At 38.7% G+C, this 25,374-nt stretch overlaps 2 protein-coding genes across 4 annotated transcripts; one reads left to right on the top strand and one right to left on the bottom strand.

The window, feature by feature from the left end:
* The first annotated feature begins 965 nt into the window (after positions 1 to 965).
* rps3a (ribosomal protein S3A) lies at positions 966 to 6,207 on the top strand. The gene is made up of 6 exons (XM_044347247.1): positions 966 to 1,081; positions 1,751 to 1,854; positions 2,822 to 3,009; positions 5,198 to 5,406; positions 5,687 to 5,796; positions 6,039 to 6,207. Exons 1-6 carry the CDS (start codon positions 1,020 to 1,022, stop codon positions 6,164 to 6,166), a joined length of 801 nt encoding a protein of 266 aa, XP_044203182.1. The 5' UTR covers positions 966 to 1,019; the 3' UTR covers positions 6,167 to 6,207.
* Positions 6,208 to 6,839: 632 nt separating this feature from the next.
* On the bottom strand, positions 6,840 to 24,296 carry sh3d19 (SH3 domain containing 19). 3 transcript variants are annotated; one of them, XM_044347245.1, is made up of 21 exons: positions 24,108 to 24,296; positions 17,215 to 17,254; positions 15,710 to 15,750; positions 15,331 to 15,370; positions 14,942 to 15,068; positions 14,281 to 14,470; positions 13,139 to 14,194; positions 12,274 to 12,387; positions 11,939 to 12,057; positions 11,396 to 11,436; positions 11,076 to 11,289; positions 10,913 to 10,981; positions 10,643 to 10,786; positions 10,460 to 10,523; positions 9,676 to 9,806; positions 9,495 to 9,553; positions 9,171 to 9,400; positions 8,364 to 8,413; positions 8,036 to 8,222; positions 7,313 to 7,416; positions 6,840 to 7,199 (listed from the first exon to the last, which is right to left on the bottom strand). In XM_044347245.1, the coding sequence occupies exons 1-21, from the start codon at positions 24,187 to 24,189 to the stop codon at positions 7,092 to 7,094; spliced, it is 3,210 nt and encodes a 1,069-aa protein (XP_044203180.1). In that variant the 5' UTR covers positions 24,190 to 24,296; the 3' UTR covers positions 6,840 to 7,091. The 3 variants fall into 3 exon arrangements, with proteins under 3 accessions (XP_044203180.1, XP_044203181.1, XP_044203179.1); XM_044347246.1 differs by having other exon boundaries at positions 7,313 to 7,419; positions 14,281 to 14,449; positions 24,108 to 24,295; XM_044347244.1 differs by having other exon boundaries at positions 7,313 to 7,419; positions 24,108 to 24,293.
* Positions 24,297 to 25,374: the final 1,078 nt, after the last annotated feature.

Here is a 25,374-nt window from a genome sequence, read left to right on the forward strand (position 1 = left end):
TGGGACCATGCTGAATGGTGATTCTGTACTGTAAATAAAATTGATTGATTGATTGATCAATTAATCGATCGATCGATCGATCCAGGGTCCACAAATTCAGAAATTAAGAATACTTTTTGTTTATTTTTCTCCCCTGATATCAGTTGATTTCTATACTTGGGTATTGGTTTATATTGGGTACCAATACAATTATCAAGGGTCCTTTTTTTAATTCTCCAGTATGGAAACAAATGGGATCATTTTACACTGTGGAGGCAGTTTAACACCTACATTTATTATTCTTGTGCAATCTTTAAATAAATCATTCTACCAATAGTTTTTGTCATGTCTTGTCCTGATCTGAGTGGTTTGGCAGTGTATTGGATGTGGTTTTAGAATTATGATCCTATTCACCGCCTTAATTGTAAACATATGCAATGTAAGCTGTTTTCATCTTTGATGTGTCACATGAACAAGCCCAATGAGACAAAAGGAGGGATGATAAAACTGACATAGTTTGCCTAGAAAGTAGTAAAATTCAAGAACAACAAAGAACTCACACAGGCCGGAGAAATACTAGGATGGAGACTGGAGATGTTTTATACAAAACTGTATGGACTTTTACATTAGGGAACTGTTGTTATTTCTTTTCTTTTCTATTGTATGTATCTGTTGAAAATTATTTTCAAAACCTTGGTTTTCCATTTAAACTAGCTGATTTAAAAGCTAAGTGTATTTAAACTTAAACTAAATTAAACTTAATTTAGTGCCCACTAGTAATTACATTTAACAGTGAGGTTATCTGTTGCTTGTGAATTTCAAATAATTAGCTCTTATTTGCTTCAATAAACACAAACAAATACATTTAATTCATGAAATCCCTGACTAATGGACTGTTTAGTCTTTTTACCAGCAGAGGGCACCAAAAAAAGGAAAAAAAGGCACGGAGGACTCGCGAGATAGGACAAATCTCACGAAATCTGTCTCTTTAATTCTCGCGTGATTTCGTATTTCTTCCTCTTTCACTCCCTGTAGCCAACATGGCAGTCGGCAAGAATAAGAGGCTGACCAAAGGCGGCAAAAAAGGTGCCAAAAAGAAGATGTAAGTAGAAAATTCATACACCGGAGCACAAAATACGTATTGCTTATTACACTAGTAACGCTTGGGTCTAAAAAATATGAAGGATGAAGCTGATTTTAAGTGGATGTTACGGGGCCAGTGCTAACCTCTTCGCCGCCGGCCTCTGTGGCGCTGGATGCAGTTGTAACATGCTGTTTCCTTTAACTCTGTGATATTACATCTTCACGTTTTGTAGTTGGTTTAATTAGACGTATATACCTAATCCAACAGGCTCTGAGTATGTTAAATAAAGCAGTAATAACTGTACGAGTTTGGCCGCACAGTTAAGGCCACTAACGTGAGTATGCCAAATGCTGCTAGTTATGTGTTAGCATTGATTTAGCCGATCATATCTATCAATAAGGTAGGCAAATTCCACAATAGAGTGTTTAATGATAAGAATAGTGGTACTGACATTAATGAACAACCCGAGTTGTGTGTTCAAGCGCTGAAAAAGTCGCTGAATATTTGTGAATAACTACGATTGAGCCAAATCCTCTTATGGTGCGTGCTAACCCGGGCAGTGTCCTTAGCAGTGCGTGTTAGCCTCTAACTCTAGCTCACAAGCTGTCTGTGTTTTGGTTGGAGCTGTGTGTTCGCGTAGAGTAATGGATTTTAAATGAATGCTAAATACTTCTTACTCTCCTGTAGTGTGGACCCTTTCTCCAAGAAGGACTGGTATGATGTCAAGGCACCTGCTATGTTCAACATCCGCAATCTTGGCAAGACCTTGGTCACCAGGACCCAGGGAACCAGTAAGTCTGAATTTTATTTAGTGAAATTGCTTAATATGTAGTCAATGTGTGCAGTAACGGACTGCCTGACATCTTATGCTTACAGTGCTAGTTCCAAATGGAGGTAAACTGGTACGCATATAGCTCATATTTGTCTTCATCTTCTTTGTAATATAAGAGTGACAAGCACAAACCTTTCAGCCGATCTCTTCAGTGTGAAAATGCAACTTAACTATTAGTGCTTGTTACCCTTGTGCATGTAAGCACACTATTCCTGAACTATATCATTGTCACTGATAGGATTGATGAGATTGTTTGTAGTTAAAGAGGATAGGTTCACAATATTTCAAGTCCATCCTAAAATAAGTCACATGCCCAAATGAACCAGTGAAAGAGGTTTTCATCACTGTTCTCATTCTTCCTATTCATACTGGCTTATTAAAAGATCCCCTTCAAATGCGCTTTCAATGTAAGTGATGGGGGGCCTCAGTGTGTCCACACAGTCATTTTGTGCAAAAATGCATTGAAAAGTTTATCTGAAGCTTGTGAGGCTTCAGCAGTCTGAGCAAGTCAAATAAAGTGCCTATCTGCCACATTTACAGTCTTTTTAGCATCGAATTCCCTCTTTGTGTTTCCTCGGACAGTGTTTCCCTGTTGAGCTGCGGTGGAAGTACATTAACAAAGAGAGGGACTTTGACATTAAAAGGACTATAACATTGAAAGATATTTGCTTGATTTGGCTCATTTGGACGGTTGAAGCTTCATATTGGCTTCAGATAAACTTTTAATACATGGCAGACTCTAAAGATGATACTCTGATACAATGGGAATGAATAACAAACTGTTTCAGTCCCAGATGATGATTGCAGGTTACTTATGAGATCAACTGATTTTCCTATTCTGTACATTTCTCTAATTTCACTACCTTTTTATTCAGTCCTTTAAGTTCTTGTTTTCTAACCCTCTTGTGTTATTCACCACCACTTAGGAATTGCCTCAGACGGTCTTAAGGGACGCGTGTTCGAGGTGAGCCTTGCTGACCTGCAGAACGATGAGGTGGCCTTCCGTAAGTTCAAGCTCATCACTGAGGATGTTCAGGGCAAGAACTGCCTCACAAACTTCCACGGCATGGACCTGACCCGTGACAAAATGTGCTCCATGGTCAAGAAATGGCAGGTAATGATCACATGTTTCACGAACAGTGCTGTACATCTCAATATTTCACTGCACCCATTATGCCCTGTGATTTATTAACAATATCAAGAATTAGGAAACGGTACAAGCATATTTGACCCATATTGATAAGTTCTTTAAAAGCCTTGAGGTTCGATACCAGCCTTGTTTTTATGTTGTTTTCATCAAAGAATGTTGATTTGGTTAAATTGAGCATAGTGAACCTCCAGCATTAGCTGCACTGTTTTTAGAAGCAGCGATAGTGTACATGTGACATGAGCTTGTGACTAGAAGGATGAGGAACAGCCAGGACAACTTGAGAGGAACCCAAGTTCAGGTGTCTACTGAGATATTTGATAAACTGCTGCAGTAGTAGCCAACAATAGAAGTTAAGAGCTGAGCAGGTTGAGTGTATCTGGTAGATAACAGCATGGATGCTTTATCTACTGCAGAGAGGGCTAAAAACTTAATGCAGTTATGTCATTTAGGCATAATCACTGTTTACAGTGAGATCGGTGGAATATCTAATATATTGTAAGAATACTAGTGTAGGTGGGGGGAAACCATGTTTTCATAAACCATAGTCACTAATGTACTTAATGTCTCCGAACATGCTGTAATTCCTCCATAATACGTATGACCATAGTTAAACAAGTGATGGCAATATAAAACTCTCTTTATTACCAAAAACGTTCCAGGATCAATAGAGCCAGAGGACCTTAGAACAAAAAATTCCTGTTGTGTATTCCTGTTTGTGTTTCCACTGCATCTGAAGAACCATAAAAATTTGGTAAATTGACAGATTATATGACTGTGGTTAAAACTCAAATTTTACAAATGAGCATAAAACCCCAGAGTCATGTTGTTCTTATCTAATGATGTGTGACTGGTGTTTGATTTGAATGTAATGAGTGAATGAAAATGAGACATGCAGAGGAGGAAAATGAGGCTGAAAACTCAGAGCGCCTCTCCACAGTTAATGATCTGCTTAGTGTTTGTTAGTCTTATGATGGTCACATTTAAAAACAAGTCTTTATTTAGTTCTATTTCTCTCATTCACTCTAGCTCACACAACCACCTGCGCACTCTGTGCATCTTGCTTCTTTATTTCTTCTGAATTGGGGAAACAACTAAATTCATATTTTAGTTTTTAACTTTGGTAAAGAAAATATGATGCTATTATTGATACGAGAGTACTGTTTTTATGAATGAAGCGGTACACAAGTTGAAGCAGCCGTAGTATCTGAAGTAGCTACTTCTATCACACTTTGAGCTGTCCCACAGGGAATACATTTAGGATTAGATCTTGAGTTCTGAAAACAGTTCTTAGTCCCCTGGGAAAGTTCCTCTGGTGGTAACACCTTACCATGGTTTGCGTTTATGGACCAGTTTTTTGTATCTTTATTTCTGATAGTAGTTGACTGAACCACACAATGTGAAATGGTATTGATGATTACTGTCCCACAACAGTGGAGCTCAGTAGCAGCAAACTGTTAAACATGAACCATAAAAAAATCATGTTAGCCCATCAGAAGCTAAGCAGGGACATTAGTTATTCTTACAGTGCATCTGTTTGGTACTCATAGGATAAAATGCATAGGAAGCACAGAAACTCGCTCCACTGACAGTTGCAGCAGTAGGCACGATACAGTGTAGCCAACAGACTTGTATTGTTCTGACTTAAAGGTGCAACTTTTTCTCATCTGAAACTGCAGCTTGGCTATATTTATTGCACTCAATCTACATGTAAGAACAGCACAGCTAGTTTGATGTTTTAGTGGATACTTATTTCTTTTATCTTGAATAACTTGTAAATTCTAAAACTGTAATTACTGGAATAAATACATACTTTGCAAGACATATGGTCATACATCAGTAATCCGTGGTGTTTTTCTAAAACTTATCTACAAGGCATTGAGTAGCAAATATATATCCAACGCCAAGTAAACCAAAATGCAGTCTGGTACAACTCATCTACAGGTTGTAAACACAATATTTTGGGTGATGAAGGAAATCTGGTAAGAAGCAGGTTGAGGGAATGTGAGCACAGCAGAGGTTACATTACTACAGAGAGGACATTTGGAACACAACGAGGAAACGTTTACATTGAGAGTGCCACCTTTCCATCTGCAATATATATGTATATGCAGTATTCAAAATCTAACCAGGAATGTTGTTTCTTTCCACTCAGACCATGATCGAAGCCCATGTGGATGTGAAGACCACCGATGGCTACCTTCTGCGTCTGTTCTGCGTGGGTTTCACAAAGAAGCGCACCAACCAGATCAGAAAGACCTCCTACGCCCAGCACCAGCAGGTCCGCCAGATCCGCAAGAAGATGATGGAGATCATGACCCGTGAGGTTCAGACCAACGACCTGAAGGAAGTCGTCAACAAGCTGTAAGTCATAGTTTCTCCTGCCGCTAAATGAACTGGAATAATCATTTTATTGCATATTCATGGCATGTTTCTAATGCTAGTGGTGATCAAAATGGCTGATTTAGATTGTGGGTTGTGTCCAATTGTAGAGGTCAAGTCTTGGCTTTGCGGATTCAATTTCTTGTATTTGAGTTTACCATCAGGTGATGTTTAGTTAAACATGATGGTTTATGTTGATTTGTGACATCTCTGAAAAAGATTGGTGACCCTAATACTAAAATGTTGTGTTTTTATGTTCCAGGATCCCAGACAGCGTTGGCAAGGACATTGAGAAGGCCTGCCAGTCCATCTACCCTCTACACGACGTCTACGTTCGCAAGGTCAAGATGCTTAAGAAGCCCAAGTTTGAGTGTAAGTGTACACAACAGTACTGGATATACACCTATTCTTTTTTTTTATGTACTTAAGGGAACACATGATGACTGTTTTCGGTCCCATATGATCTCCTGATTACTATCCATTAGAGATCGTCTGATGATCCCTAACAAAAAATGGATCCCCATTTCAGTGTCTCTGAAGATGGGTTGGGTTTATGCCCTCTTAACTTTGAATCATCACCCTGATTTTTAAACTCTTATCGTGTTCTGTTGCAGTGGGCAAACTGATGGAGCTCCATGGTGAGGGCGGTGCCGGCAGTGCAGCAAAGGCCTCCGGTGACGACACTGGAGCCAAGGTGGAGAGGGCTGATGGCTACGAGCCCCCCATCCAGGAGACAGTCTAAACACCTTGACAGATTTAATAAAAAATGTAAATGACCACAAACTGTACTGTGTTCTTTCAATCTTCTTTTTGTGCATACAGTAGAAGGGCTGCAACATTTTATACACACACAGCAGTTGGACACAATAAAAACCTGTACAAACAGTGAAATCATATCCAGAAGCCTTACAAAAAAAATCTGACACTTGTTTTCAATCTGACCATTACATTTGCCATGTTACATTTGAACAGCATTAATACTGTATTGCAAGGTAGTAGTTTGCCAATGTTATAGGTACAATGAATGTTAAGTGACTTGAGAATAAGCAGTAAGTGGGATTTAACAGTAAATCATGTTTCATTAGAAGATAATTGATCAGTTTCTGGAATTCTGCCAATTCAGGGGAAACTGATGCTTCTATAACAATTTTACTGCCAAAATTGTCACATTACTGAAGCATTTATGTAACCTAATCTGGTGGTAAGCACTCAATTTCCCTGAATTGGTCTGATCTGTTAAGTTTTATTCCATGTGATCAATAAACAAGGTTTTGTAGGTGAAAAGTAAAAGTATGACAACTTAAGGTTTTTTTTTTTTGATATGCAACAAGTGATCAAACTGTAATGGAAGAGACAAACCACTAGATGGTGCAAATGTACAACTGGTGAAGGATCCAAAATAGCTTGTACGTCAATTCAAATTGACAGCCAGATTCACACAATATTTATTTATAACCAAGATAAATCATTCAGTAAACACTTCATTTTAAGTTGATGCTACACAAGAAAACAGATGTCGCACTACTTGGAGATGAAATACTGCTTTCCAGTTAAAAGAAGTTCATGTTTATGAATTCCACTACGAAAAACATTTGTCCTCAGGCCTCGTTTCAGTTCTGGTCATCCAACAGTGTCCCCTTTATTTTGTACTGAAAGCCACATGTCTATCACAGTACTTGCACATAGTTTTTGGGGACCAGGGCCCGTTTCCCCTTTAAGTCACCCAGAAACCATTCATCATCAATGGACTCCAGATTAGTAATAATGTCCCCAACCTGCAAAAGAAGGAATTAGGCTTTCTTAGTGGCGGTGCTTTCAATAGATATCATTTGAACTGTGAATTTATGGAAATTATTCATAATAGGGGGAGAAATATGAACCACCGTACCTTCAGAGAGAGCTCCTCATCACAGTCTGATGCGAAGTCGAACAAAGCCTTGGCTCTCCCTCCACCAGCAGCTTTATTCTGCTGTGTATTAGACAACTGCTGGCCTGCTGAGAAAGACGTATACACAATATTAGTGAATGAATAATAATGACGTTGGTCTTATAAAACTGACTATTAGTGCCCATTATGGAGTTGAAAAAGTTAGTTGATTGACAGAAAATGAACTATTTTGAAAACTGATTAATTGTTTAAGTAGCTTCAAGTACACATCTCAAACATAACCTGGTTCCAGCTTCTCAACTTTGAGGATTTGCTGATTTTCTTTGACTTATGAGAGTGCAGACTGACTTTTTCAAAAATGTTCAACTGTTGGTTGGACAAGTAGCAATTTGAAGATGTCACCTTGGGCTTTAAGAAATTATTTTTTTCACCATGTTTTGACATTATATAGACCACATCAATTATGAAAAGGATCTGAGGATTGATCAATAATGAAAAGCAAATTATAACTGTAATGCCAACAATATTTAACTTTAATGTAATTAAGATTTTTTAAAAAAACATAAGACAGTCTCATTGATGTGCCATCTAATTATTTGTCTCAATTGACTCTGATGATGAGTTCAGTGACAACTGAGGCAAACTGGAGCTAGTGCAGATAACAGTGAACTCTGTAGAGGGCAGTAATTTCATCATTTCAACAACACCGTGAGAACTTCATACCAGCGCTGCTCTCAACAAAAGCCTTTGGGAACATGCCCTCTCTGCCGTTGAGCCTGCCACAGCTCCACTCCTCGTTGATATGCTGGGTGATCAGGATTCGGTCGCCCTGTTCAAAGGACAGGTCGTCGTCTGACTTCCCAGCAAAGTCATACAGAGCCACCACCCACTCCACAGTGGCCTGAGATGCCTAGAGAGTGGAGCGGGACAAAATAAGACATGGTACAAATGGTAATTAAAACAGAACACATGCATAATATTTAACTGTAACAGACCTTTATTTGATATTTTCTCCTTATTGATGTTTCTGCTTTATATAAATATTGATTACCTGATCTGTTTTGGCAACCTTGGGGTGGGTACTGGGAGAGGCACCCATGCCTGTGAAAAAAAAAGACAAATTATTATAATACATATGTATTATAAATTATCATAATATATTATTGAAATGAAAACCATATAACATCCAATCAGGGGAGGAAAAGAAAAAACATTATTGAATCTATGGCAGTTTACATTTTGCACTTAAAAACTTGCACATTTTTGGGGTGATTACAGTATTTTTAAAGTCAGTATATTTATTTTTTTACAAATTTATATGCAGGTCTGTAATTTTCTTATAATTTTAATTGGAAGTTTCTTGGAAAAAACTATATAATCTAGTATTAATTCTGTGGTAGGAAGACGGGTATATTAGTCTCTCTGAGTTCACTTAGTTGTGTTGATTTAATAAATACTTGTTGATTTAAGAAGGAACTTGCAGAAAAAATATTTGAACAGCTAATTGGATAAATAAAATATGAAAAATATAAATGAATAAACTTGGAGACTCAGAGCCCAGTATTTCTAAACTCCCGGCTACGGACCTAGTTGCATGAGTGTGTAAACAGACCTATTGTAAACAGCTATGTAATGAAACAGAAACAGAAGCACACATTCCTGGCATGCCACAGAGTAAAATGCCAGCCAACACAAAGAAAAAGGATGGATAAAGGCTCTTCACTGATGGACACAGCCGCTCTGTTGTTTTCCATGGAGGATCAAGAGGATAAAATGTTGATGTATTATAAAATATTACCACTTAACCAAAACCAGCACATAATGAAAAGAATGGATTTAGTCTCCTAGGTAATCTTACCAGGCAGTGCTATCCTATTGGGCTGCGTCTGCTGCTGACTTGGAGGCGGAGACAGATCTTCGATGACCTCTACAAAGTTAAGAGGGAAGATTCCAGTAAAGACGCCGATCTGTCCCCGAGCCCATTCCTGTCCCACGTACTCCTTCAACTGGATCACATCGCCCTCAGAGAACGACAGCTCATCGCTGTGCTCGCCTTCAAAGTCGAACCTTGCCACACATCTCGGGCCACTTCAAAAGTATGCAACATTTGAAATATCACGTTAATTCATCATGTTAGTTTGTAAATGCTAGTGTAAAGGTTGATATGATGTAAAAACTTTACCTGACTCTTGCAGATGATGGCTTCGCTTTCCTTTCAACGAGGGGTTTTGGTGAATTTGACTAATTGGAAAAGACAATGACAATGAATTTCCTCAATTCAGAGATTTCTCAGCCATAATGTAAAACTCTCCAAAAAGGTGTGATGCATATATGATGTCTGTGTGAAAAAAAATGACATTTACCAGCACATTGACATAATTGACAGGAAAGTAACCAGTAGATCCTCTACAAGTGCCTCTATACCACTTGCTGTCCACCTGCTCTACCATGCTAATGACATCTCCTGCCCGCAGACTCAGCTCTCCTGGACCCTCTGTGCCAAGAACATACACATCAGTCATCTATGATACCAAAAATATAATCCAACTTCCAAGTACAACAAATCCTTTGACAAAATTTACACTGCTTTTGATTATTTTCAGCCAGTATCTATCTTTTAAAAATGAAAACATGTCAGAGGAATAGTTTGACATTTGGGAAATGGACTTATTCGCTTTTTACCATGACTGAGATGAAAAGATTTACACTACTTTCATGTCTATGTGTTAAGTACAAAGCTGGAGCCAAAAGTGGTTAGCCTAGCTTAGCATAAAGACTGAAAGCAGGGGGACACAGCTAGCCTAGTCCAAAATTTAAAATATCAGCTTTCTAGCACCTCTAATAATCTCTTAACATGTTAAATTGTTCCTACAAAAAACACAAATAGTTGTTTTTATATTTCAGATTAAATAAACAAGATATAATTATTGAACTTTATGAGTGGATTTTTTAAACTTTGGAGAGAGCCATGCTAGCTGTTTCTCCCCTGCCTCCGGTCTTTATGCTAAACTAATCTCCTCCAGGCCCTGGCTACATGCTTAACACACCCAAAATGTTAAACTATATCCATATATTGTCTTATTCCAGTGCTATTATGAAATTGTCACTACCAGCAGCTGTTTGTTTTTTTTAAAACTGATGTCTCACCTGGTGTGAAGTCATGTATGGCCTGAACCTTTAGCCCAGACCCAGCTCCACCTGAACCAGCACTCTGTAGAGAGAACAGAACCTCTAATTAGGTTAATGTATCAGAGCCCGGTGGGCACAAAAGAGAAAGTGATGCTCAAGTATCAGAGACATGTGTTTACTCCTGAATGAAAGACAAGTTACCTGTGATGGGGACATGTTTGAGACGGAGTCAAGAGGAGTGATGACCTTCATGTGAGACTTGTGGACTCTACCTCTAGTGTCTCCAATTTGGCACTCAAATGTATTGTGGTCAATCTCCTCTAGCAGCAGAAGCACTTCATTTTTCTATTGAAAAAGGCAACAAAAAGTGTTCACTGTTGCTGAATCATTGTGGATTTGACTTGACAATGTAATTTAATGTGTGAAATAATGCACTTTATGTAAAGGTAATATCTAAGCTAGTTTTGTCACCTGAAATGACAGTTCTCCTGTATTGCTCCCATTGTAGTCAGAGGAAGTGATTCCATGGGGAAGTTGAAGCTGATGGAGGAAAGCAAAAAATTCAACAAATGCTCATCATGTAGTGTTTGATACATGGTGACAGCGCACAGGTGTGCAGTGGGATCTCTCTCACAGTGTATTTGTTGTAGAGACGGTGGCCTGGGTTGGGCCTTGGAGGTAAGATTGGTCCCTTCCTGTGGGGCTTCTGTGTCTGGGGTTTAGGTGAAGCCTGCCGTGGTCCTGAATGGGATCGACCTGTGGCTTGCAGGCTCGGTGGGGGAGGTCTTCCCGGGCCTGTTTTCGCTGGAGGTGGGCGAGGTGGGAGGCTTTTGCTTGTACTGAGCTTCCTGAAGTGCAACACCATCATCAAGTTAAATATCATCATCTTTTTTAAAGTGCACTACCACTAAACATTTAAATTTTACTGATGAGGATTTTTTCCCCTTCACTCACCGAGATGGTAGTGATGGCTCCGGCCCAACATTGAAAGACTCCTGCAGAAGAATCCAATTGTGCATTTTTAGTAGCAGTAAAACAGACTCACTGAATCAGTGTACAGTACTGGAAACCATAGTAACCATAGAAACCACAGCTAGCTTCAGCTCAATGGCAGGCAATGTGTTCATGGAGCCACAATGGTTTTCTTTGTTTGTGGAAAACAGAGGAAATGAAGCAGGTAAGCCACACAGCTGATAGACAAGATAAACCTGATTGAGAGGGACATTCTGGGCTCAAAATGCACCACATCATAGTTTAAAGGTAGAAACACACTAATAGCACTCAGGAAAGCAGTCTCAAGAGCTATTTTTTGATTAAAAGCTCAAATACCAACATACAACTCAAAAGCACTGTAAGAGAAGAAACACCACCCTCCTAGTGTGTTTTCAGGTCTAAAACATAAGGCATAACCTTAATACTGTGGAAACTTTTGATATAAGAAGATGGGATTTTCTGAGCCAGTGCTTGCAAAACTCTGTTCAGTGATGCAAATCCTACCTGAGTGGAGAGGATGGGGATGGGGGGCAGGCCTTGTTTGTGGTTCACTGAGGTATTCAGGGAGCCTATGGGCTTCTGAGCAGGGAGCGGAGGAGGACTGTCCTGAAAATGATCTGAAACTGAGAAGAGACCTGTCTTTACTACAACATACTGAAAACTTACATTATGATGAGTTTTAAAAATAGAAAAAGGTATGTACAGTATGTGCAGAATACTGTATATAAATTAGAAAACACAGTTCTACAAAACACTTTTAACAAATGAACTTCAGTATATTATGACATAATTCAGACAATATTTCAACAGTCACATGGTTTACCGTACACTGAACTCACATGAATCAGTTTTGCTGGGAACTCTGATGGTGGTTGGTCTCCTTGTTACACTTTGTCTGGTGAATGAGCCTTCAATGCTGTCCACATTACGCTGGGGTTTGACTGGGATGTGATCTGAACACAGAGATGATTGTATATTGATTATGTTACACTAAACAATATTTTGTTTTCTTAGGATACATGTCATCACAATCAAGTTTTAATATGTAATCCAGAACACTCAAGCACTCAGAGCACTCAAACTAGCTTAGTGTCAGCCTAGTTTAGCATAAAGACTGGAGGCAGGGAGAGCTAGCCTTTATCTCATGTGTTTAATCTGAAACAGAAATGTAAAAATTTGTGGTTTTACAGGAAGTTACATACTCTTGACGAATACAGCTTTGGACGGATTCACTCCTGATTCTAGTCTTTATGCTAAGCTAAGCTAAGCTAAGCTAAGGTAACTGCCTCCTAGCCTTAGTTCCATACTTAACGCACAGACATGAGAGTGGTATCAACTATCTTATCCAACTCTCACAAACATAGCGAATAATCACATTTCGCAAAAGGTCAAACTTCCCTGAAATATATATTTACTATGGAAAATGACAGCCATTTTAAAACTTTGGGCTCTGACAACTGATGTCATCATTTTTGACCTTGTAGACAAAACTTATGTTGCTTCCATTTAGTTGATTGCTTTGACTGATGTACAGCACATTGTTCTGAAAAGTGGTCCTTAAATAAAAGTGTATTATTATGATAAAACTATTAATCAATATGTTAATCCACAGATTAATCAATCACAAAAAATATAGGATGCTTTCCCACAGAGGAGTGCTCTTTGTCTTGCACAATATCCACCTCAAAACTAAATGCTACTCACTTGACAGACACTCATTCCCTTTGACCGCGGAGGTTGAGTTGTGGTTGTTAATGTTAAGGTTGGGTTTCAGAGGTTCCTTAGAAGGCTTCACTGGAGGTGTAGGAGGAACTGCTGAAGTTTCCTCCTCATGGATGCTGTTGGCTCTGGTCAATAATGAAGGACGTGACCGGTGTGGGACGGCCCCCTTAGCAAGTAAAGTGTCTAGTTCCTCTTTTACAGACGATCCCACGGATTTCCTAGGCTGCAGAGGTCTAGGTGCTGGTGTAGGGCTTTGGGGGATGTTTGTGGTTGGTACATTTTGATTGTCATTATCGACACTGTGGTTAAACTGAGGTTTAAAAGCTATCGAAGGTTTAGCAGCAACTGGAGGTCTGTTAGTGGTCTTCCTGGGTAGAGGTTCTGGTTTGGCTGGTTCAACCACATTTCCATCTTCAGCCTGGCTCTCAAAGGCCTGGATCCTGGCCCGGATATTTCGTTGACTGTTGCCGGCACTCATCTCGCCACTAGCATCTTCACCTTGAGAGGCCTCGTCTGATTGGTTATCACCGTTCTCCTCACACTCGTGTTCTACACTAAAGACCTCCAACAATTCCTTTAGATACTTATTTGAGGAGAAATCCTCTGGATCAGTGCCTGAGATGACTTGAACGCTGTCACAATTTTCACTGAGTTTGACCAAAGTCTGAACTTTGGCTTCTTCCTTGATGGTCTGCTTTCGAGATTTTATACGAGGAAGTGGAACGGGGCGTTGACTGTGCTCTGAGTCTGAAGAGGAAGGAGTATTTTCAGCAGAGATAGCAGAGGCAGACAGAAGCTGTGCAGGATGTTTTGCAGGAATATCCCAGTGCACAGTAACAGATCTGGTACATGTATGAGTAGAGTCTGCCTGGTTGGCTTCTTTTACATCAGTCTTAGAGTCACTTTGCTCCTCAGTGTTTGTGGATTCTGTTGTAGTTGTTGCAACCTTCTCATCACTGGGTTCAACAGTTTCGGCAGCCGATTCTCTGTCCACTGGTTTCGGCAATGATGGCCTTGGTGGTTTTTGCGGCTTTTTACCTGCAGGTAAATGTAAAGAATGATCTTGTGTTGTAGAAATAGACTGAAACTTAAAACTGACCACAAGTGATTCTCAAATGCCTCACCAGCAGATCTTTTCTTTGCTGTCGGTGGAGTGGCAACGCACTGTTGGACAGTAGTGGAGGTGTCTTCCTTCACAGGGTCGGTCTGCGTGGCACTTGTGGTGGTGCAGGTGGACTGGCGGGGGGCTGCAGTAGGCTTGAAAATGTGCTCTTCTTGGGTCTCTTTAATCACCTGGTCATAGGATGGTGGGGGCTAAGTCATGAAAAAGAAAGGTGTTCACACACATGCACACATATTATTTCCCCATGTACTTTAGCATTTACAGTATGTGGTGGGATATTTTACTTAGTTATGTGTTCAATTCAATTCGATTTTATTTAATTTATATAGCGCCAAATCACAACAAAAGTCATCTCAGGGCACTTTTCACATAGAGCAGGTCTAGACCGTACTCTTTAACACTTAACTGAAGAAATAAAATATGATAAAATAAGACCAAATTGGTGTCTAGTAAAAACTTTCTGAAAATGGGGGGATTTTAGCTCACACCAAAGTATTTCAAAAATTCTGTCTATGACCCCGTTCAGTGTTTTTTTTTCCCTCATTAGGAAGAAATATTCTTCAACAGCACAGTCATACCACACTTAATCTCTGAGAACCTCCACATACTGGCAGATAGCCAATTGAATTAAGCCCTGTCACAGACATTCAGATCAGGCCTACCTGGGAAACAGCTTGGATGCCTGCAGACCAGCCTGACTGAGGGGGAGGTGAGAAAACCACAGACGTTCCTGGGAACCAGTTGTTGCTGACCAGAGGTTCTGCTGAGATGATGGTGATCTCTGGTCGCCTGAAATGCCGTTTATATGTATGTGACACATTCAAAATGCCAAAATGAATGGTTATGAATGATTTGTTATTGACTCCTCGATTTGTGTCTTGCTGGCAAACAATGGTGCTTTTGTTATGGTTATTTGCAAAGCAACATGCAACAAATTAGATGTAGATTTTGTAGATCTTAGTGTATTTCAATCAGCATTAATGAGCAGCAAAGTATACAATGATCAAGTAAATATAAACAGGGATTATAAAGATAGTTGTGTTCACATTACCTTCTGTCTCTGGTATGGTCACTCTGAGAGTTTGTTCTTGCTGAAGGAAGAAAAAAAGTCATATGAACTGTCATAACTTTGCCTTCTCAGCACTTTAATTTAATCTATATACAGTATATCACATTTTTTACACTGCTTTTTTACATTTCAGATGGAAACTTGAAGATTTCATTAAAAGCAAGCTATCAAGCTTTCATCAAATTTCTGGTTGAAAACTTTCATTTAAAAACAATGTGTTTATCCTAGACTATCACAGGTGACATGCTGTCATCCAGGGACTCAGGTTAGTCTCAGATATAAAGCATGTTATAATTCTGGATTTTTCACTTTCTACAAACTGCACATTCAAGGGATAAACCCTTGATGTCGGCAAACTTACTTCGTTTGATAGCAGCTCGTATAGAAGACAGAGGCCCTTGGCTGAAAGACAGAACACAACAGGAAATCCATTTATCACTAAGGTGTGGGACACAAACTGAAAAGATCAGTGTCATACCTTAGTGGTGACTCAATGGTTAAAATAAATCTCTTCACTTGCCGCTCAGCAACACAGTACAATATGTTCTGGCAATGCAGATACTTTATACTGTTGATGCTAAGGTATCTAATGACAAAATATTTAAAATAATGTCTAACTTTAAACTAAAAAGAGGAAAATGATAATACATAGGGGAATAAAAGAGGCTGGGCAAAACAATAGAAAAGTAAAATCTAAAGGAAATACAATAAAACAGGCTGAAGTGATTTAAAAAAGATACTTTTATGACTGAGATTTTAAGATGTCTGCATCATAATATGAAACAGTAAGATACACTATACAGTGCATTTTAGTATGCAGTGAAATTGCTGAGGGAACAAACTATTGCCCACTGAGATGTAAACATAAAAGTGACACACATGAATAGAAGCAAATGGAGTGATTAGTTCACTTCTGCATTACTATTCAGCATAAATATTTTATATATGGGTTAAAAAAAAAGCCACAGATTTATATCACCAAACATGCCTCCAGCATTGTAAAAAAGTTACATAAGAGAAGAATAACATAACATGAATAACAAATGCCGGTTATGTGCTCCTTTAAAATCCACCTACCTTACAAAAACATGATGACCAGTGGATGGTACCACTTCTAGGTCAATATAGGCGTAACAATCATAATTCAAATGACTGTTCTTGTTTACTACATCATCTCCAGACAGGAACCAAGCACTTTATCCTCAGACTGTTTTCCTCTCAAAAGGTTTTAGATCTTTTCTAATCCTAAACTGTCTTCACTTCACAGCAGCGGCAATATTACATTAAGATCCCTTGTTTTTGTGCAGGGATTAAACTAATATGATACTCTGCGCCAACACTCTCTTCATCAAGGCTATGTTGAATTCCCTTGACGGAGGAGGCAGGCGTATCATTAACACATATCCTGCTCATTAAGGACTGACTGCAGCAGGGTGATGTAAACTATCTGGGGGAAAAACCAAAAAATCCTTGCCCACCTCTTTGTTCCATGTGGTTAAGTTAATTGATTACTTAAGATGTAAACACCAGGATCTTAACATACCCTGTGTGATCTATCATGAACTATGTTTTTAAATCATTTCCCTGATCTTGCTGAGGTCTACAAGGGTCAGTTAGAAAGTCTCCTTAATGTCTCTAAACAACAACTAAAAAAGCAGCATGATGCATCCGTCCCCATTTTGACCTCAGTCTGTCATTCAGAGAGGATAGATCAGTGCATTGTTTGGTCCATTCACAACCTCACCATCAGCAGATCTGACTGTTAAAGGGACAGTGTTATTTTGCCAGCTACAGATTCAGTTTGGTGAAGCTACACAACTAGATATGATGTATAAAACCACAAGTTCAAGAAGGAAAATGGCATACCTGGAATTAAAATGATCTGGCTTGGTTCTCTCAGGAAGATCTGTGAAGGAAAACAGTGTTACCATTTCCATAAGTGAGGTGTTGTAACAACGGTAGCATCCTGGCAACTCATCTCTATCATACATCTCTCTATCAGAATATATGTAAGGTTTTTTGTGCAATATTGATATTAACAGGATACAGTACATTTTATGGAAACTGACCAGATTTGAACGTCTGCTTTTGCCTTGTCCAGTGAATGAAATACCTGACAAATTGGAACACTTTATCACATTGATGCAGAAATCAATGTAAAAATCAAATATTACCATAAAACAGTCCTGCTCATTGATTTACAGCATAGCCCATGATGGCCTAATATTGTACACTCAGAAATATTAAGGGGTTGCTACCACCCCATAAACCATATGGCAAAATCTGATGGTAGACAAATTTATATCATCTCATGATACACTGTATATGGTCATATTGAAGGGGTACAATTATATCACCTATGTACAGCACCAATAGGAAAAGAAAATATATACATTTTGACCTGATGAAGATCTGACTTGAATCAAAACATTGTCTATTTGAATAATAAAAATTGTGGGTTTGGAGTAAGTGTATGGACGTTACTCTTTTCCTATATATGGTCATATCGACCATCCTTTGTGTGTCAGTAGCAGGACAGTGACACAGTTTGTTAGTTAGGGGTGTTTGAAGGTGCTCACAGTCACATCCATATTGACTGAACAGAAAAGAACTTTTAGCACTTCTGTATATGCATTTAGTGAATAACAGCAGGACAATGATGGTAGGTATACAAACAAGGCAACCAAGGAGTTTGTAGGGCAAAGAGTGGAATGCTCTTCACTGGCCAAGTGAGAAACATGAACTCAATGCATCCGATCACGTGTTTCAATTGATGAAGAGTAGACTGAAGGTAAAAGTCACCGAAATGGGCAAGAAATGCAGCAAAGCATCACTATGGTTACCAGACTTTAGATACTCACTAATGTAAATGGATTTGCAACCTACTCCCATAGATTTTGGTTCTACAAAAATTGGGGGACTCTAATGTAAAAAGGGTTACAATACATAGGCTATTGATCTGGTGTGGATTTCAACACCTTCAATTGAAGCTGAGAGTCAGTAATTGAACTCACAGGTATCGTTTCATTTAAAATCCTATTTGTTTCTGTTTAGAGTCTGGACTGTTTAAACAAGAAATACAAGAACCTAACTCTAATCAACAGGATCAACCATTCAATCTTGATGAACCAGTTAGTGTAAAACAACTGTGTTTGTGCTTTCGAATCTAAATTTACAAAGAAGTAATTATTATGTAAACATGATGCATGTTATCTTTAAAAGATAAAGACAAACTATGATGACAATGCTACACCATTCCTCATTTTTAAACTTCATGAATGTACATTTAATTTTGTCTGCTGCACTGTATCTAGATGACACACTGACTGTACATTATGTTTGTTGAAAGGCAAACTACTCCCATACAAAAAGCACTGTGTACCTCGGCTACACTGGTACTTTCCAGGCAAAGCTTCAGACACATACAATACACTTACTTCTATTATTTGCTTTAGTATTTGGCAGTCACCTAATTTTCATGTCTTAATCAAACAACAAGATGTAAACAAAGTAGCTTTCACATCACAGTCTATTAGTTAACAGCCAATCTAAGGAGCAATATCATTAACGCAAATAATCTAAATAAACTCTCAGGAGTAATTTCAAGTGTAGTCCTCACATTTGAGACAACACTTGTTGGAGGAAGTAAAAATATGAGCGGCAAAGTCAGCTTTGTTGTTAATGCCGTGGGCCTGAAACCATGACCTCGTTCACAGTCAGATCCACCTGTCACACCTGTTACTTGTTATCTGTTTAGTGCCGCTATTGCTGCCTCAAGTTACACTTTAACAACACGTGAGAATAGAGATTCTGTACTTTCACTTAATGGTGGGAAGTCTTTTTAGCATTTGCCTGACAAAGAATTAAGCTTTGGTATTTTAAACAAAGTATCATCACTTCCTTGTACATGTGCAGTCTCACAAACGTAACATAAAGACACAGTTGTGTCACCTTGTACGGAAGTCGACTCTTTGGTGATACTATGCAACAAGGCACCCTACCTGCTGAGGAATTAAACCAATAAATATAAAACCTCCAGGATCAACATGGATATCTCCATACCTCCTTCCAGGTCCACCAAATGAGTGTCTCGGTGATGTTTCAATGTGGAAAAGAACTCGAGGCTTGCAGTCACACACCCACAGATAACAGAGAAGAGTGGGAGGGCTCTGCTTGTAATATCTCAGCTCTCCTGTGTTTACTTGGCCAATCTAACGAACAGGAATGTGGTCATTCAGGAAGCTGTGGTTGTGCTACACGATACTGCACTGTCTTTTTCCTGCCAAGTAAAAGGTCACAGGGACATGCAGGTCGCTCTGTGCCATCCATAACTGGCATGAGTCTACAAGTGCTACAGTAATCAACTTCACTACCTTTTTGTTTGGCTAAAAAAATAAAGATGGACCTATCAATAAACTAATTAAACTTTATATACACAGCATCTTTCATACAGGTTAGGACAACTGACAAATTACATCTAGAACACAAAACAAAAGCCTGAATCAATTGCACACAAGTATAAGCAAAATGCTGAAGCAAATAAATTGGAGGAAAGTACACACATACACAGCTAATACTAAAAACCACAAACATTAAGAGGCAGCTTATGATCATAGAAACACTCTAAGCAAAATCCAGGCTAAAAAACAAGCTTTTGAGTTTACATTTAAAAGTATCTACTCTGTGATGTTCTGGGAGTCTGTTCAAACAACCTGGAGCACAGGAACTAAACTCAGTTTAAACACTCCCAAAGCACCCGAGGAGCCCTTCTGGTCCATATATTAAAAGCATTTTAGATAAGTAGTCTGATATAAGACCATGAAGCGCTTTGAAAATATATATTGAGAATTTTAAAATCAATATAAAAACTAACAGGTCTGTTTTTGGACTTTAAAATAGGTGTAATGTGTGTTGTTTGTCTTCTAAAGTTTCTTCTCAGTTCTCAGTCATATCATAGATTGCTTTACAAAAGTCGAGCCGACTATATTAACATTAGTCTTTTTGTATAGCTTTGGGTGGGAAATTGATGCACTTGATGATGATGATAATTGGAGGTGGTAAGTAGCAGTTTTAGTGATACTGCAGACTCAAAAATAACATTTTAATAGCTCACCAGTTGGCTGGGCTGTGGTTAAGTCTCTGTAAAAATTAGTTCATTGGCCTTTGTACCAATAACCAGCACTTCACTTTTATCTAGGTTGAGCTGTAGGAAAGTGTGCAGCACTGAGACAATGTTATCTCAAATACAAGACATTTATAAAGAGCGTTATGCATTGTGTATTATGAGCTTAGCCATGAAAGGGGACACTAATGAGAGTGTCAAGGAAAAACACACTGGTATGTAGATCGAAAGGCAACACATTTGATCCTGCTATAACCTGTGGGAAAACAAGTTACAGGTTATGTCAGTTTTTTTAGGTGAATATAAACCAGGTGAGGGCCCTGTAATTGTTTTCATCTGTTATCAGTGTTGACCTAATTCATGACCCAAAGATTACAGGACAGTAATTGAATGAATTGATTTTTTTATTGGAGTGTCATACACTCCAGGTGCTCAGCCCACATGGGTTTACAAGACTCTTCTTACAGGATCAAGAAGAACAAAAGAAAAGGAAATCAAGTCGATACACAGTATTGTTTTAAAACACATTATATCAGATATACACTTTTTCAGACATTTTCAGGAAATGCTTAACTCTAAGATGATGGTACAATGGACAGCAGAAAATAAAATGCATTTCCTTCTCAACCTCATCCAAGTCACATAGTTGACATTTTCTGACTTCCTGTGGGAGTGGGTGGAAACCAAAAAATGATGCCAGATCTTAACTGAGCACTGGTCAGGTCCAGGTTCATATATTGTTCGGAAGGATGCTTAATAACATCTTCTCAATTATGTCAAACTGTTTAATTTGGTGTGACCATCACGAGATCACTTATACTCTTTGAACCTTGAATGTCTGTACAAAATTTCATGACAATCCATCCAACAGGTATCGAGATATTTGACTCTGAACCCACATGACCAACCAGCATTACCATCCCTAACAGAACATGGAGTTATTTGAAAGAGCAGTTTTAATTTGCAGTGACATTGACTTGCACAAAGTGTGCTATACTTACTCATTAAGTACTCTTGGAATAGTGATTTACTTAACATATGATTTACCAAATAAAAGCTCATTTAACATTATTCAACTGACTAAGCACTGAGGTTGAGAAAATGGAAAACGCTCCCACATTCCTTGACATTTCCAGTGAAAAAGCTCATAAAGTTTCAAATCAGTAAATACTCCTCGTATTTGGGGAACGCTGACACCTGAAAAGACACCACAAGCGAACGACAAAGCTGCTGAGGTCAGCAGGAGAGGTTTCCCTTCACAGCCGCGCTCTCACTTGAACACATGCTGTCATTACTCAGCACAGCAGCAGCAGTCGCAGAGCAGCTGGCGAGAAGGCTGGCAACAAAGGGAAAGAAAGAAAAACAATCTGCCTCTCTGTCTCTCTGTGTCATGCTGCTCCAGCCAGAACTCTATAGATACTAGAGAAGACAGAATAAGAAAAGTCTCAATGACAGTTTAGTTTTAGTCTGTCTCCAACTTTAGTTAGAGACAATTTCTAACAAGTTTAGTGATACATGCTGGAATAAATACAACATTTCTGGATTTAGAGGCCAAACCGTGATACCCAGCACCAAGCTCATGTAAAATTTAAACAATGAAGCATAATTTGTGATAAAATCCAGGTCAAAACAACAGATTTTGTGTGAAGCGGACAGATTATGGTGTCATGTGTGAATAACACAATGTCAGCAGCTGATGTGCACCTTAGTCAAAGAAGATTAGATGGTGTCAATGCAGACAAGTGATTCACAGCGGAAACTACCTGAAACACTGTAAATGCTCTGAGGCCAATGCAAACCGCTTATGATGGAATGCATCATATTATAACGTTATTTTAAAAGGGGGAGGAAAAGAAATGACAACTTGTTCATGACACAGCAGCCTGTCTGCCCAGAGGGACTGACAGGAATTCCCATCTAGACAGCTGGTGGGGTCGGGGTGCGGTTGGGTGGGGGGGTATAGGGGGGTTAGTCTGAGCTGATTCACCGGCTGCAGATAGCTGGGAAGGGCAGGGCACAGGGGAAAAGGGGATGTAAGTGTTTGAACACCAGGTGTTGCTGAGAAAATGACGAACAAAGGAAACCGTGTCATATTGACGAGAAACTTTCTTCTGGACCATAATGGAAAGAAATTCTAACTAAGACTTATGACTAAGACAGTTCTGCTTGTATGTCAAGCTAATGTTTGTTCACTAAGGTAAATCACAGGGTGAGTACAGACAAATCAAAACTTAAAGTGACACACATTACTATGAGATGTGAGCCAAAGTTTCTGTACCCACTAGCTGGTTTACTGAAAAGGTAAATAATGTTACAGTAATAGAAAAAGATACAGACAAACAGGTTTTCAGCTCTGTTGCTTGCAGCTACTTTTAATTGTAACAGCCACATATTTTATCTACCGAGACACTCATCAGTGGTGCGTGATGATGGTGAACAAAGAGGCCAGTGGCTTGTAATAATGATACTTTCACTTCATGAATTTTATCTGTAACGTCAAGTCATTGTTAATCAAATTATTGTTTTAGACTGGATGTGTACAGTTAGCAAAAAGCACACTTTCCTGTCTGGTATTTTGTAAGAAATATTAAAAAAAATACTTTTTACTAACAGTCACTTCCACTCAGTAGAATAAACATGACAGTCAGCTGCAGGTTTTGCAGCCACACTGCTTCATACAGTTTTGTGTTTCATAGCAACTGAAGGAGAGATGTCAAAGCTCAAATACACACAAAAAAAATCTAATGTTTGTTTCACCCATGTTTTCACAGCTATTGACACACTTAGTAAAGATGTTTTTAGGTTATTCAAGATTTTCACCCATGCTAAAGACAAGTCTAATGTTTTTGATGTGTGTGTCTGCTCGTACACGACACATATAAACAGCTTTTTTGTGTGTGAAAAGAGGATAAGTCATTGAGTTGTTGAAGGACCATACTAGTATTTTGGCATGTTTGGCTCCGTAACTATAAATCATGTCGTCTTTTCAAAAAGCATGAAGAACAGTTATAGATTTCTGATGTATTTTTCCTTCCTTTCTAAACAGACATTGCTTTCCAGTCATGAAAATCAAATGACAGACTCTTGAAATGTGCTTAATTTGTGCAATCCATTATTATGAACATCAAGTCTGCATTCACTTTTGTGAATTTTACATTATTCTTAGCAGTGCAGACATTTCATATCCATCTGGGCTGAAAGGATAATATAACTTTGACAAAAACAAATGTAGACTATGATGAATTATAAGTCTCCAGAAGTTTCAAGAGTCTATTGATAATATTGATTTTCATTGTACAGAAATTTATGGGGGGAAATATGGCTGCCTGGGATAAGTACATTAACATTTTTAAAACACAGCAGTCTGGATAGCTAAACAGTGATGTAATGTTTATGTGATTTGTAGTGAAGGTGTTAAACACGCAAAACAACTTAAACAAATCATTTAATTGCACTTCAGCGCCAGTTACAAAACGTCTGGTTAATTTATACTCCACTGCTGCCCGTTTTCAAACGTCAAAATTAAATTGTGTCCTATTTTGAACTACAAAAATATATATATCCTATTTTAAAACTAGATGAAATTATTATATTCAGCTCATCAGAGGATTGTCAGTCACTATATTCCCAAACATACCTGCTGGCTGGATTCTGCTCCGCACGTCCCGCAGATCTCTGCGCTCCCCCTCTTCCTCCTCTTCTCTCCGGGCTTCAGCCATCGGGATTTAAAACAATGTAAAAAAATTAAAATAAAGAAAGAAAATAACTTGTCTAAATAAACAATAACGCTTTAAGAGCAGTTGAGTGCTCGTTCATCTCTGTACACGGTCGATAAAACATCGGTTTCTATCCTGTCCGCTAGAAGTTTCTGCAGTGTGTCCTGCTCACAGCAGCACTTTCTCTCCCTGCAGAGGGTGGAGGTGGTGCCACTGTCCGGACCACAACAGCCAACACAGGCCAACATTGTATGGACACAGTCAAAGCAGGAGGGTTAGACTGATATTAACCCATTAACTCATGGGTACAACTTTCTTTTTAAATTTGTAAAACATCAGCAAACAGGCAAGCCTTGGAGTTTGAAACTTAAAAAAAAAAAAAAAAAGTAAATAGGCAGTGATTTTGGTGCTTTGTCTCCTCAGGCGAACCTATGACTGAAACTTAAAAGAACCAAGACACTGTGTTTAATATAAGGTTATAAACTGTAATTAATGGATTTATCAATGGCTAGCAAATAATTTACCATGCTTCATAGTTCAGTCATAAGTCATTGATAAGGAAACCTTAATAGACGGTGGTGTTAGAGAGGAAAAACACATATGGCTTGAATATCCAAATAATATTTACTCTTCAAACAGGGATGTAGTCCAATCCAAGCAGCACCCCCTTCTCAGGAATCTTTGACCGGGCACCAGAAGTTCAGCAATTATATTTTCTGTTATTTCCTAAAATGAAGGTCTAAATGTTGCTAAACAGCGCCATGAACACGGTTCTAGAGGAGAAATGTGTTGGTTTCAAAGTGATCAAATTTAAACATCGACATAACGTCATATAAGTCTAAAATACTGGAATCAACCAAGAAAATATCGTTTTAAACTGTAAAACCTGCTGAGCTAGTGAGGACATGAACTCAATGCCCTCAAAGGCAGCTGTTTAACAAAAGTAATTTTTGTTGAATTTGGTGGCAGGAATCCCTTTCAGATACTCATTCAGCATGAATATCTCCTGATCAATTTAACTGATTTAACACGGATACACAATGGTGCCTGCTCACTGATATTTACGTTTTGGATAAGTGCAGTTCAATTGCCCGTCCACCAGGTGTCACTACAGACTCATCCATTTCGTACAGTCTGCTTTATTGCTTTTTTAATGTATACATTTGATCCTAATTGTTTAAATTGTGG

The sequence above is a fragment of the Thunnus albacares genome, chromosome 3 (genome assembly GCF_914725855.1).
Source record: "Thunnus albacares chromosome 3, fThuAlb1.1, whole genome shotgun sequence".
NCBI lineage: Eukaryota > Metazoa > Chordata > Actinopteri > Scombriformes > Scombridae > Thunnus > Thunnus albacares.